Source organism: Branchiostoma lanceolatum, chromosome 12 (assembly GCF_035083965.1).
Source record: "Branchiostoma lanceolatum isolate klBraLanc5 chromosome 12, klBraLanc5.hap2, whole genome shotgun sequence".
NCBI lineage: Eukaryota > Metazoa > Chordata > Leptocardii > Amphioxiformes > Branchiostomatidae > Branchiostoma > Branchiostoma lanceolatum.
Window position 1 is genome coordinate 2,068,437 of NC_089733.1, and position 14,430 is coordinate 2,082,866.

Below are 14,430 nucleotides of genomic sequence, written 5' to 3' on the forward strand. Positions count from 1 at the left end.
CACATGCCAAAGGCACAAGAACTCGCAACAGAAAGAAGAGATGATTCCAACGGAGATACCAAGCAGACCATGGCAAACAGTAGGCATGGATCTGTTTACCACCAATGACCAATGGTTTCTACTCCTGGTAGACCACTACTCCAAATTCCCATTTGTGAAGAGTCTCGCCAACCTGAAGGCATCAACAGTAACATCCAGCATACGAGATATATTCGCAGAACAGGGAATCCCAAGAGAAGTCATATGCGACAATGGTACACAATTCACAGCGAAAGAGTTCCGGCAGCTGGCCAACGAGTACGGATTTAAATCACAACATCATCACCGCACTACCCAAAGGGGCATGGTTTCATAGAAAGACATGTGCAGACGGTGAAGAAAACGCTGATCAAATGCAGAGAATCAAGATCAGACCCAAACCTAGCCTTGCTAGCCATCCGCACCACACCGATTAAGCCAGGTATGAAGTCGCCAGCGGAGATGCTAAACGGCCGGAAGTACCGAGACATCCTGCCGACCAAAATACCTGCACCCCTTGATCAGGAAGAAACAAGGGCCAAGCTGGAAAAGGCACAGCAAGCAGCGAAACAACACTACGACACCCAGGCAAAGAGTCTGCCTGAACTGGCCAGGGGCCAGAGCATCCACATACAGGACCCTATCCGAAAAACGTGGAGCCCCGGCAAAGTCATTGACAAAGCTACAACACCGAGATCATATGTTGTAGAGACCGACGCCGGGAGACAACTGAGAAGAAACAGAGTACACATTAGACCAACTCCAGAAGTGAAAGCACCTGCAGCAACGACTCCAGAAGTGACAACACCTGCAGCAACAACAACGCAGACTACACATGAGTCAACCCTGCAACAACCAACTATTGCAGCACCAAACGCAACAACACCGAGTACGACGAAACCGACATCAGCGACAACGCCGAGTACGACAAAGTCAACGAGAACGAGGTCGAACATCCAACCACCAGTGCGTTACCGCTGACGAGAGAAAGAACTGTTCTCAGATAGAAAAAACTGAGAAAAGCGATTAGACTAGAACTGTTCTTAGAAGTTAGATGCAAAGTGTAACATCAGAACCCCATTGTTATTGTTAAAGTACTAACCAAAAGTTGAAAGAAACCCAAGAACAAGTGCCAAAGTCAAGGACAATCACGGACAATGAAAGGAACAAGTATAAGTATACTACTTATACAGAAGTATCAGATCTCAATAGGACAACAACCACTTTGTGTCATTATAACACCAATAACGTTAAATACAAGTTCACAAAGATATATTCGGTTCAGTCATGTTATGCTATGAGCTAACAAAAGTTGCACGAAACAGATATTTTTCTAACAAGCAAAAATATACATACTCAATAGAAGTAGAGATCAAGCATAAGAAAAAGAGCTGGACAAGGACTCTAGAAACAATCCAGCCAGAGACTGTTCTACTTAAAGAAAGAGGGATGTTACATGGCCAGATAATCTCATCAGGCAAGGCCCAGCATGCCATAGGGGGCCTTGGACGAATCACTCTCAGTCACATCACATGACCTACTTTTGTATCACTCCACCATCACATGTACAGAGCTAGAAGTTTGTAGATTAAATCTTAGTCCGCTCATCCAGTGTTTCCTAGTCATCAATCGTAGTCAACAGAGCACTACAAGGAGTCAGGGAACACAACACAACAGAATGTGAAGGTTGATTCGGTCGGGACGTCTTCGTGACTTTGTAAATCCCGAACGACAAACCATCCCTGACGGATTCCATGTGGGCGGTATCTATTAACGCCAAAGACTGCTCCCGCCCTGCTGATGTCAAAGCCACCAGCATCACTACCTTGAGGGTCAACTGCTTCAAACTAAGGCATTTAGCCGGTGACCATCGCTTAAGAAGCTTTAACACTACTGCCACATCCCAAATAAACGTATGCTTTGGTACCGGAGGTCGTAACTCAAAAATGCCCTTCATAAAACGAGTCACTAGTGGGTGTGCCCCCAAGGGACTGCCCTCTACTGTAACGTGGGCTGAGGAAATAGCCGAACGGTAAACATTCAGTGTACGGTACTGTAACCCCTTGTTGAACATGTGCTTCAGAAACTGCAGTACCTTGCCTAAAGGTGCAGAAATGGGATCCAATCTCCTTGCACCGCACCAGCGTGCCCATCTTCGCCATGCGGACGCGTAAAGACTGGTGGTCTAAGGCCTCCAGGAGGCAAGTAAGACCTTCGTAACCTCCTCCGAAAACTTGTACTGTCGATATTGACGCCGGAGACAGCCCACACGGCTAGCCTGAGCGTGCTGCCCAGAGGATGCGGCGATCCGTCCGTTGGCTGCGTGAGAAGGCTCTGATGCCTCGGTAACCGTAACGGTGCTTGCACGCACATCTCGAGTAACATAGGGTACCACGTGGCCGTGTCCCAAACTGGTGCAATCAGATGCACTCTGACTTTGTCCATCTGGACTTTCAACAACACTCGGCCGATCAAGTTGAAAGGAGTAAACGCGTACAACACTTTCCATTGCCCCCAATCCAGGGCGAATGCATCTGTCCCCACCGACCCTGGGTCGGGCTCCCAGGAGACGTAACTGGGGAACTTCTTGTTCAGTCGTGATGCAAAGAGGTCCACTACATCCGCCGAACGGAGTCCTGGGTACCTCATGAGAATGGCCTGAAAGACCTCGTGGGACAGCTACCATTCCGTCGATCGAGTGAAGTTCCCCGATCTGTGGTCCGCTCTCCCGTTGTCGAGACCCGGTACAAACTCGGCGGACAAAAGCAGACTTCTCTCCACGCAGTAGCTCCACAGCTCGAGAGCAAGGGTCGACAGGGCTGGAGACCTCGTGCCGCCTCGGCGGTTGATGTACGACACTACCGTCGAATTGTCGGATTTTATCCGGACTGAAACGTTGGTTCTGTCCTTGCAAAAGGACTTTACCGCTAACGTGGCCGCCAACATCTCGAGTTGGTTGATGTGACGATGTCCTTCCAGTGAGGACCACTCTCCTCCCGTGCTGGAACCGTTTGAGAAAGCGCCCCAGCCCCGCAGCGAGGCGTCGCTCTCTACCACCACATCGCTCTCCGGACAATGAATTGGACGATGATTGAAGTGTGGAAGGTTGTCTCTCCACCAGCGTAGGTCGCGGCGAGCATCGTCCGTCAACACCACTTGCGCCTGCCAGCGTCTGCTCGTTTGCTGCAAGGACGCAATCAGGAGCATTTGTAGGCCACGGAAATGCAACGGTCCCAGGAGCACTGACACGGAAGCGGCTTGAAACTTCCCAATAACACTCGCTAGCTCCCTAGCTGTCAAACGGTCTGCTTGCAGTACTAACTCTGCTAATTGAGTCAAATCTTGTAACTTATCGTCTGGTAAGAACAGATACATATATTTTGAGTCCAGTCCTGAACCCAAACATATAATTCTTTGCGTAGGAACAAGGATTGATTTCCCTGCATTAGGAATAAAGCCTACATGGACTAAGAAGTCTCTCGTTGTCAAGGCATCTTGTCTACAGCGTGCACTGTCACCTGCCATAACTAACATATCATCCAAATATACAATCAATCTTATACCCTTTCGCCTCAAATGGGACACAATTACTTTCAATATCTTCGTAAACACCCTGGGCGCCGTGGAAACGCCAAAAGGTAAACAAACAAAGGAGTAGAACTTGTTCTTCCACGCAAAAGAAAGGTATTTGTGATGACTAGGGTGTATTGCAACCGTAAAATGTGCATCGGTCAAATCTATTTTGCAAAAATAGTCTCCTGGGCGAACTAGCTCCTTAACTAAACATAAATTTTCCATTTTGAACTTGGGGATGTATAAACATTTGTTCAAAGGACGCAGGTTAATCACCGGCCTAAGTCCACCGGATTTCTAGCGCTGTATGCATTCATTTAGAGTTGTTATTGAATACACCTTAATAGCCTGACAAAACAACTTTGATGGATCTGAGTGTTTCCAAAGAAGAGGAGCTTCATGACATCTGGCAGAGTAAAGTGTGGCTAAGTGATTAGACCACCATAGGGGTCCTCCAGTGCATGGGATCTTGTTTACAACTACTGTTGAGGTGGTGTCCGGGAGTTTTTGTTTTGTTTTTGCACAGTTCACAAACACCAAAAATAGACGAAATAATGAAGAAAATATGCTGAAAAGGGGTTGTACATGTCAGTACCTGTCATTCACATTAAGATTTATTCGCAAGAATATAATAATTTCAATTTTTGCGCCAAAATCTTACATAGTGTGCCTTTAAGTGATGATGTACATGATTAGATACTTTTTATGCAAATCAATTTGCATAATTAATGAGGAGTTTATACATCCGCCAAATTCCATGATAGGAAACATGTGACATATGTAACTGAGGAAGAGAGAAATATTAATTGGTATGAACTATGCAATCAGATTCTAATTTGCATAATTAATGAGGCAACTTTAGAAATCTGCTTTGTGCCATGATATGACTATTCAAATTGTAACTGAGGAAGAGAGGAATGTTGAAGATAGAAAATATGCAAATGTGGGCCTAATTTGCATACTTAAATGAGAAACTACTATAATTCCATACTGGTAAATGACGGAAATTTCATGCATTTAATACTTTTTTTGTGGCATCGGGAAGATATGTGAATGTAAACATCGTTGAATCAAATTATGCTAATAAGGGCCTCATTTGCATAATTGATTATCAATATTACCATAACCTTCTTTGTTAAGCTCATACTTTGTTCAGCTCATACTTTGGACATGTCATTTTTTAAGACAATCAACTGGTATGATTTATAATTGATGAGAAACACTCCTAATACGTCAATCACAATGGTTAAAATCATTTGGCGAAGGTATGAGGTCGTGGAACTCTAGTTTTGTATTATTTACTGTCTAACAATTGTTTTCGTTCTTCCTGTATTTGATTTAATTGTATTGTTCCTGTATTGATAAAATGGTATCTAATGTAGGCGGACTTCAGGAAGATTAGTGTATAAATTGCTAAGATGTGAGCAAAGGATCTACCTACAGAATTTATTTAGTTCATATTCAATTGAAGATGTCGAAATTTCATTTCTCCATAAATCTTGGGAATGTTAAGTCTGTAGTTATGTACATTAACTCTAGCAGACAGGTATAGTTCATTGACACGTTGACATTGCTAATTGTGTTATTGTTACGATAACACAGGGTTTTCAGATCGTTTGATACATAATTACATATATCAAGTAAACATACAGAAAAAAGAGGAAACTGGCCACTGTTACACCATGAGTATTTGTAAATATCAGATCACTCAGAATCAAATGGGATGCATTCACGTTCAAGTCCACCCCCACGGCCATTTAGTCAATCACCTGAAGACATTGTAGCCAGGTTATTTAAGGGGTCAAGACCCTGAACAAGGCCCCGGATGTTCAAGTTCCAGAAGATTCCAGTGTTATGACAAGTTCCGACAAGTTGTTATTATACGTAGTTAGAGCGTGCACGCTTAGTTCAGTTAGGGTTCTAGTTCTGTTCCGATACAAGACCGTGTCCAAGTGAAAGGATTCTGCAGACCCACAAGCAACAGGTAATAAGATTGTTTACCTTCTTACAACATCCTACTTGAAGGGAATGGATAAAGTCCAGCTGATTCTTCTACCTAACCACGTCAGGCCCTGGTCCCGGTGACTGAAGACGTCTAATGTCGGCGCGTCACAGCAAGAGCGTACGGGTCCGCTTCACCAAACTGTAAGTACGAGTCAACGAAGGAATGCTAATGAAAGCCGAAGGTGGGTAGTTGGCCTTCAATGCGAATGTGATAAACTGCAATATGATACCACAGATATGTATAATTGGATGCCATTTCCTCCTCCAACATTGACTCATAACCATAAAAAGCTACATGCATTTCGGTCACTTTTACTTTCCAAGTACAACAAAGATAACAATTAGGAGGAAGTATTGCAACAGCTTTTAACAACGATCGGTTACACTATTCAATTCAATTCTTTCAATTCTTTATTAAAAATATCACAACTTACAGACAAAATAACATGCCTGAATGGCGATGATATTTACATGGCCTCTGTTGGTCAGACACTATATATACACAATAAAATAGAAAACACCTATATACTAAATACAATATATCAAATACATGTATATCAGTATATACATCCAAGCGTTATTGCACATTGGGCGCTACTGATTGTTGTACAAACTGATTGCCTTATGTAGGAAAGAGTCCTGTAGTCTTTTGGTTCTAGCTGGGGGGATGGAGATGTTATGTTTGTTCCTGAGTGACCGACCAGTGGCTGCGGATCTACAGGGGGGACGAGATCGTGTAGGGAGTGGTCATCTTTGAGCATTTGTTTGAATGCTCAGATACAGCATCTGCAATGAAAAGCACAGGGCAGAAGTCGCAGGACAGGATATCCTTCTCACAACTGACCCCTGAAGGCACAGGGGTAGAAAAGATACAGCACAATTACAACATTATAAAGGCCTGCATCAAGAAAGTCTCATTTTCCACCAAACGTATTACGTAAATCACCCCAAACAATTGAGACAGTTTCAGAATCCTGTTTATACAGGAAGGGACGGAATCCACGTCAAAGATGAGGCGTTTTCCAGCCATGCTCACGGTACACGAGGCGTTGGAAGCAGCAGGGCACCTATGCAGGTAAAGAAACCTGAAAAGTTATGAGTTAAGTGTATTTTGATTGAAATTTAAATATGTAGGCGTAGGCGTGGTCGACCGTCGTTGACACTAAAGAAAGTAATCGAAGAGGATGTTGGCCTTGAAGATGAGGAACTTCGATCTGTCATGTGCGACAGGAACTTGTGGAAACACTTGTGTCACCTCTAAAAAGAGGATGAACTGAACTGACAAAAATATGTACTGTATCATCTCAAGTACGGTAAACTTTGCACTGCGGAGAACCAATTTTCTATAAAAAAGGTTAACACTACATGCCAAAACCTACACCTTTTACATGAGAGTTCATAAGCTCAAAATATCTCTTGTAGGAAACCCAACTTAAAATATTAGTTGCCCACTATCTTTTCAGGTACCAGGGCGCTAATTTCGACACATATCTATCACCAGTTGACAATTAAAATGTGAGTTAATGACATTACAGCTTTGGGTCTGATGAAACCGGTTCCATCCGGTTTGTCGTATAGGAACCTGAGAAACTGCCTTTGGAGGAAGGTCATTGCTACCACCTCAATGTTCGTGTTAAGACGTACAATGGCAGAAAGTACATCTCAACGACGCCTGACACAACAGTCAATGAAATGCAAGACCTTCCCATCCCAGATAAACCAACACGAGAACTCGGCGGAGAAAATATCGAGAAAATATCATCTCCTTGGAAATCATGTCCAGATACCTCAGGTGTAATAACTGTAATAAGAAAGTTCCTGGCTCAACAGAAACTTGCAACAATTGCTATTTGTCACAATTATCACGCAAATGTCCAAAAGGCATCTGGCTCAAGTTGCTTGTACAAACAAAAAACATTTAATCAGCCTCATATGTTTTGCTGACACACTAGCAAACTTCATTGACAAAAACCCTTATGATATGTCAGATGACGAGCTCAAGCTGGAACTGCTGGAAGCCGTGGAAAATCTGACCTTTTCAATCAATCCCTTGACTGAGATCTGCACATCTGAACCAGTAGAAACTAAACTAACCAGTAAAACAGTACAAAATTAACTAATCAGTAAAACAGTACAACATAAACTAACCTGTAAAACAGTAGAAAAAGTACTGCAAACATTTCAATATTTACAGCAGACAATGTCATCAACAGCAATTATCTTGTTCTTACATGTATGATTCCTCCATCAAATTTTCATAATGCCAGCACCTGGTCCTGCTCTACACCGTACAGTATTTCATTCCTTCCACAAGTAACAATTTGACTTATGCCAAGCTCTTGATAGTAAGAAAAACCTGCGCTGTATTGTTAGGTAGGTGTTTTCCTATGTATATAAAGTGTGCACTAGCCACAATGGAAGCATATTGTAATAGCAAAGGAAGAATCATTCGTAGGCATTAGAAGGTCGACTAGTTTTATATTGTTCAGTTCTTCTTTTCTTTTTCTTTTCATGCAAGGTTGAGGATAAGGAAGACACCATCCTTGGCAAGAGTAGTTCCCACCACCACTACAAATCATTCCAGGGCCCAACCCTACCAAGCCGCAAACTGGTTACATATATCCATCTGCTAAGCCATCAAGGACAAACCAATTTGCAGGAAGTTTAACTTTCCCAGCGCAGGGTGTCCCTGATTCTCTGTGTCGTTTTGGGCATGTGCTGGGTCCCCAATTGCGGTGAAAGCCACCGCAAAGCCGAAACGATGCACCTGGCCTGACTGTCCCGCCCCCACTGAACATCTCAGATCAACCAACACAAGGCGTGAACAAATACACTTTCAGAGCAGATATTGTTTCCATGGAAATCGTATCCAGGCATCTGAAGTGAACTAGTTGTCGCCCAAAACTAATCAACACATCCACCAAATGTCCAATCTGTCATGTCACAACTAACCAGAAAATGTAGCAAAGATCTGACGGTGAAGTTACACATTGATGCTATACAAGGAGAGCGAAACAAAAAATGCCAGATAAGAACGTGGTCAATCTTCCATCAACCATGACGAAGATCGGCGTCTACAAGGGATACCTAGAAAGTCGGGTCGGTGACCTTTTGAAGCCCATCGCAATGACCCCTTTCTTCTGGAATGGTCGGAGCTTAAAATCACACAGGTACGTTTGCCTGCTCACATTGCTTACAGCAAAATCATTCATGACTGTTGTGCATGTTTCCTGAAATTGTACCCATATCTCAATTAGACTTCTGCTCATTGTCAATCAAATCTGTGACTAGGTAAAATCTGTGCCTATCACTTGTATGAAATGAAACGTTACTGTTCTTATTGTGCAGCTTTATTATTTTCTATTCAATTCAAGTATTTGTCTTGTTTCAGACAAGTCGATTAGGAATACGCGATGTTATGTGTGCAAGGAGCTGCGGACCGCCCGTCACGAAGCTACCACAACAGAGCAGGGGGAGGCAATAAATATATATGAATGGTTTATTCTTGTCATTTCATGACACAAACATACAAAGGCAGCCTATCAGCTGAACTGAGGTATGTCTTACAATCAGTTTAAAATCAAACAGATATACCTACATTAAAACATCACATATCTTAATTAACAAGACTCAATTTAAAATATCTACTTACTAAGTGCTTTGTCATTGAGAAGGTCAACCAGGTACGGTAGAGTAGTTTTTCTATATCTACCTGTTCTACATTTGAATTGCGTTAACTGGTATTTAGACCTAAGGTTCTTGCCATGGAGACTCACACGGTTTGGAGGCAACCAATTGGAGAACGTCGTGGAGCTTAACAAGGAAGTAGCAAACTTAGCACATAGTTCGTGTCGTCTGTTACATAGAGATGGTAGTGACAATTGATTCAGTGACATGCTGTAGCTAACAAAGTTGGGGCCGAGAATTATACGACAAGCTCTTCTTTGTACATTCTCAATCGCTCGAGACTGGGCATTAGTAATACCTGGGTGCCACACAGGGCATGCATATTCCAGAGTTGGTCGTATAAAGCCAACGAAAACTAGTGTTAAGTCCGTAGTGTCAAGGCCATGTCTCTTAAGTACCCGCAACAAGTACAGTCTGCGGCTCCCCTTGTTTACCATCATGTTGACGTGGACGTCCCATTTCAGGTTCGCTTGGAAGATCACCCCCAGGATCTTAGCGAACTGTACGACTTGAAGTGTTGATGATTTAATAGTCAATACAGGTGGGGAAGGGGGGTTTCGCGTGAAGCATATCAGCATTACCATGCACTTGGAAGGGTTGAGTTGCATGTGGTTGTCCTCAGTCCAACGTACGAGGCTATCGACGTCAGTTTGTAGCGTGGAATCATGCGTAACGGGTCTCGCCTCCGACAGGGACATATCATCCACGTACTTCCAAGCCTCGGCCGAATCTTCACTCACCGGAGACGCATCATTGATGAGTGTAAGGAACACAAGTGGTCCCAACTTTGTTCCCTGCGGAACTCCACAAGTAAGTGTCTCCCACTCTGACAAGACTTGCTGGTATTTTACACGCTGTTGTCTGTTTGACAGAAAGGCGCACACCCAGGGGATTATCGAGCGCCTAACGCCTAGGTCGAGGAGTTTCGCGACTGCAGTCAAGTGGTGCACGCGGTCAAAGGCGCGTGTGAAGTCAATCAGGACAAGGGTGTTGCAGTAACCAGGCTTGTCTGTTGTACTAGCCAAGTGGTGGATTAAGCTAGTGAGATAGTGCGTGGTGGATTTTCCCTTCAGTGATCCATACTGACGGGGATCTATAGTAGGGAGGATGTCGCTTAAGCACCATTCGGTGACAAATCCCTCACAAACCTTGGCGAAAATGGGTGTCAGGGATATCGGCCGCAGCTTTTCAAGACGTGGAGGTTTCTCCTTCGGAACGGGGACAACATCAGCCATCTTCCACACTGAGGGCACAGTCCCTTCTTGGAGAGATGAGTTAAAGATGTCACTGACTGGCGTACTCAGTTCGAACGCGAATTCTCGCACCAACCGCGCAGAGATACCGTCCACCCCGGATGCCTTGCCTAGTTTCACTCTGCGGAGCCGGTGGTACATCTCCCACACGGAGACTCTCGGGGGAGGACCAGGAGCGGGAAGGAAGGATGGTAGATCCGCAAGAGATAACGGAGGGAGCAGTTGGGATGCTGACGCCAGGTGTCGGTTGATAGCGTTGGCCACAGTCTGGGTGCAGGTCTGATCTACGCCTGGCACTTCAATGTCTGTGGGATCACTGCACAAGTTTGCCATCTGTTTGATGTTCTGGTACCATTTTCTCGGATCCGCAGATTTCAGGTGTTTGATGTTGTCATGGTAGTGCTTGTTCTTAGCTGTTGAAATTTCACGTGCTATCTTGTTCCTTAAATGCTTCCAAGCGCAGGTGTCACCCTTCTTGAAAGCCCGTTGGCGTTTTGAGATCAGTGATTTGATCATCGGCGTGATCCAGGGCTTGTCTCTACAGTGGGTGCGTACTGTTTTGGCCGGAAGAAACTTCTCAATGGCCTGATTCAGGGTTGTGTAGAAGGTAGTAGACTTCGCCTGGGTGTTGGTTTCCTGGAGGACTTCATCCCAGTTGTGGGAAGTAATCCAGGACCCGAATGCCCTGAGATCAGAGTCTCGCATAGGCCTCACTACTTTCTTGCACGTGTAATTGGGTGGCTTTCTTCGTTCTCCGAATAGAAGGACACAGTTATGGTCGCTATTACCCACCGGGGGAGCGACAGAGGGTGATCTGTAAAATCCCCCTATGTTCGTCATAATCTGGTCCAAGACTGCGTTGCCACGAGTAGGTATATCCACCACTTGTTCTAGAGAATGGCTGCGGCAAAGGTGGCTGGAATCTAAACGGTTCAGGTCACCGAGCACCAACAAGCCGATGTCTGGGTGGGAATTCCGAAGTAAATCCATTGACTCTGACAGGTGGTCCAGTAACGCGTCCTCATTGGGTGACGCTGGAGGGTTGTACACTCCACAAAGGGCGATAGACGTGATCTCCCGGGGGAGCCATGGGGGACGAAGATGGACCCAGACGCATTCTAGTTCGGCAGGAACTGCGAGGTCGACAGGTTTCGCTGTTATGTAGTTCTTCACGTAAACAGCTACGCCTCCACCCCTCTTGTCGGGACGGTCCCTGCGGAATGAACTGTAGCCCTCGATAGATGTGGCCTCTGTTGGTAGATCTGAAGAGAACCACGTCTCAGTGACGACGGCAATATCAGCTTCACTGGAGGCTAGAACTAAGCTGAACTCGTCAAGTTTGTTTACCAGAGACCGTGTGTTTGTCAACAAGATGCTTGGCATACTTCGAGGTTGTGAGCTCTTGACTCGATCACACTTAATGGGACGCAGGTGCCGCTGACGGGTGTCCATGTTGATGACATCATGGTGGAATTGAGTACCGCTTACTGATTTGCATGTGAAGTGGCCATGTAGAGATGGGGGAGGGCGATGGCCAACAATGGTAGAAATGCTTCGCAGACGATTCCTACCTGCCTTCTTTCCCCGGGGTCTGCATCGTCGGAGCAATCCGTTGGCAAGCAAGGACTTCTTGGCGTGTGCGTCAATCGGGGTGATCATGGATCGTAGACTCTTGAGGAATTCCCTGGGGTAGCGACGAACTCCGATGGACGCCATTTTCCAAGATGGGTTGAACAAGTACAGTAGAGCTGATCGCCGCTAACTCTTCCGTGATCCAGTACCAAGCAGTTATCGGAGGTCTTGGACGACGTATGGACATTTACACGACAGACGGTAACACTTATATTGCACATAGACGGTTGCAGACACCGTAGGCGCCACTGTAGGGCGGAGGTATGAAATCCGCGGCCGCCCGCTACAAGCGCCACTAATTAAAGACAGACTTAATCCTTCACAATGGTCGTATATATGCTTTTCTGAAGGGTCTTGGGTCATATTACCATTCATTCTTTATTCGAATCGGTCTCTTTAGATCTAGCACACAGGATTATACCGCATAGATTTATCATGAATATTCCTGCAGCTGAGATGAAGCAGGACAGTAAATATAATGGTTATATATGGTGTGGCGTCTGTGTGGCATAGTGGCAAAGCATCCGGCTATGAACCAATGAGACCCAGGTTCAATCCCCAGTGGAGTACCCAGACATGTCTGGACATGCACCCAGACGTTGTGCCCTTGGGAAAGGCACTTAACACATATTTCCTATGTCCTAAGCCCAGCAGTAGGGTTTGGGTTGGCGTTAGGAAGGGCATCCAGCCATAAAAACTCTTTCTACAAAAAAAGACTTGCACTTGATAAGGAGTTCTGGGGCTCCCCCATCCATGTGCAAGCACGTCCAACCCCCATATGATGGGGAATAAAAGACGTAAAATTGGAGAGATATAAAACTTTAACCAGGAATTCAGTCTTGGTAGCTATAGCTTTTGTTTTACGTTCGATCCAACAGTCGCTTCACCAGTCGCAGGTAAAGTTAAGAAGGAAGATGATTCACTGTAATCCTCAAGTACACGAGGCTGCCTTTTTGTCTTTCTTCAAAGTTTTTGAAGTCGCGGTGCGTATTTTGATAGCTTATAAATAAACGACGCTACAAGACGAGTTTTCAGTACAAGATCTGCTTGCAGACATTGAATTTAAATCGTGCAAATGTGATTGGAGAATTTGTATTGATATCCACGCGCGCGCTTACGCTTATGTGTTCATGTCTTTATAAATCAGACCCTGAATCAAAAGAAAAAAAAGGCATCTGCAGCATACACAGCACAATTTAACCTACTGTGAACAAGAGAGCGACGGGCGGTCCCCCGAAAGTGCGAAATGGAACGAAATGGAACGAAATAAAACATATGTAACATTATGAAATGAAATACCAGTAGACAGCGAAATGTAAGGAACGTTGTAACATTCACAGTAGACCGGAACAGGAAGCAAATACAACGTGTTTTATCTCTTGAATCTATTTGATAATATCAAATACAACGTTTTTGCCGCGTTTGTGTGGCTAGATTCTTCCCTGAAAATGGGAGCGCCGCGTGCAAAGCGCTCGGCCGCTCTTCCTTGATTTTACTGCAAATGAACTACTTGCAAATAGCAGGGAAAACCAGCAAACGGAACTGAGTATCGAAGTAAGGACTAGATTATACAGAGGTTGGTGGTAACATTGCATCTCGTTATTCACCAAGAGGGCATGAGGCAAACGTAATTTCATTATTTAAACAGCGTGTTTGCGTATTGTGTGAACTGTGAAATACATGTCATGCTCGTTCACACCCTCCCTTTGTTTTGTCGTGAACAAGGAAGCAGAAATCACCAGAGGTAGTTCTCAGCCCACGTCCGTGGTTGAATGGAGTATGAAATTTTACATTGGTGACGCAGCGTAGAGCTGCATTTGCATATCATTAGAGGAGGGGTCCATTCTCCGACAGACGACCAGCCGAACAATTGGTTGTATAAAAATCGTTGTTGCGGAGATATGCATATGCTACGTACTAGTTATGGACTAAACCGTATGTAAATAAAACTTGGAAGTCGGAGTTTGATTTAACCTGTCGGTAGCACGCCCACGTGCACAGTTCCGATGCGCTGGCAACATTGGCGGTTCATTTGCATGTGGGGCTCCATTTTCAACAAGCAAACACGCTGTATAAATAATAAAATTACGCTTGCCTCATGCCCTCTTGTTGAATTACGAGATGCAATGTTACCACCAACTTCTGTATAATCTAGTCCTTATATAAAGAGAATTCAAACTCTACAACTGGATACGAATCCGAATTCCAGTTGTAGAGTGTGAATTCTCTTTATATATTGGTTACCTGGATGTCTAACCTTCAC

The 14,430-nt window shown here is 44.6% G+C and overlaps 1 protein-coding gene across 1 annotated transcript; it reads right to left on the minus strand.

Moving 5' to 3' along the window:
- Positions 1-1,700: 1,700 nt before the first annotated feature.
- On the minus strand, positions 1,701-4,755 carry LOC136446016 (uncharacterized). Its single transcript, XM_066444284.1, has one exon. The coding sequence runs from the start codon at positions 3,814-3,816 to the stop codon at positions 2,698-2,700; it is 1,119 nt and encodes a 372-aa protein (XP_066300381.1). The 5' UTR covers positions 3,817-4,755; the 3' UTR covers positions 1,701-2,697.
- Positions 4,756-14,430: the final 9,675 nt, after the last annotated feature.

Excerpts from the sequence above, each read along its gene's own strand:
- LOC136446016 (XM_066444284.1), bottom strand. The coding sequence starts at position 3,816 with ATGGAAAATTTATGTTTAGTTAAGGAGCTAGTTCGCCCAGGAGACTAT.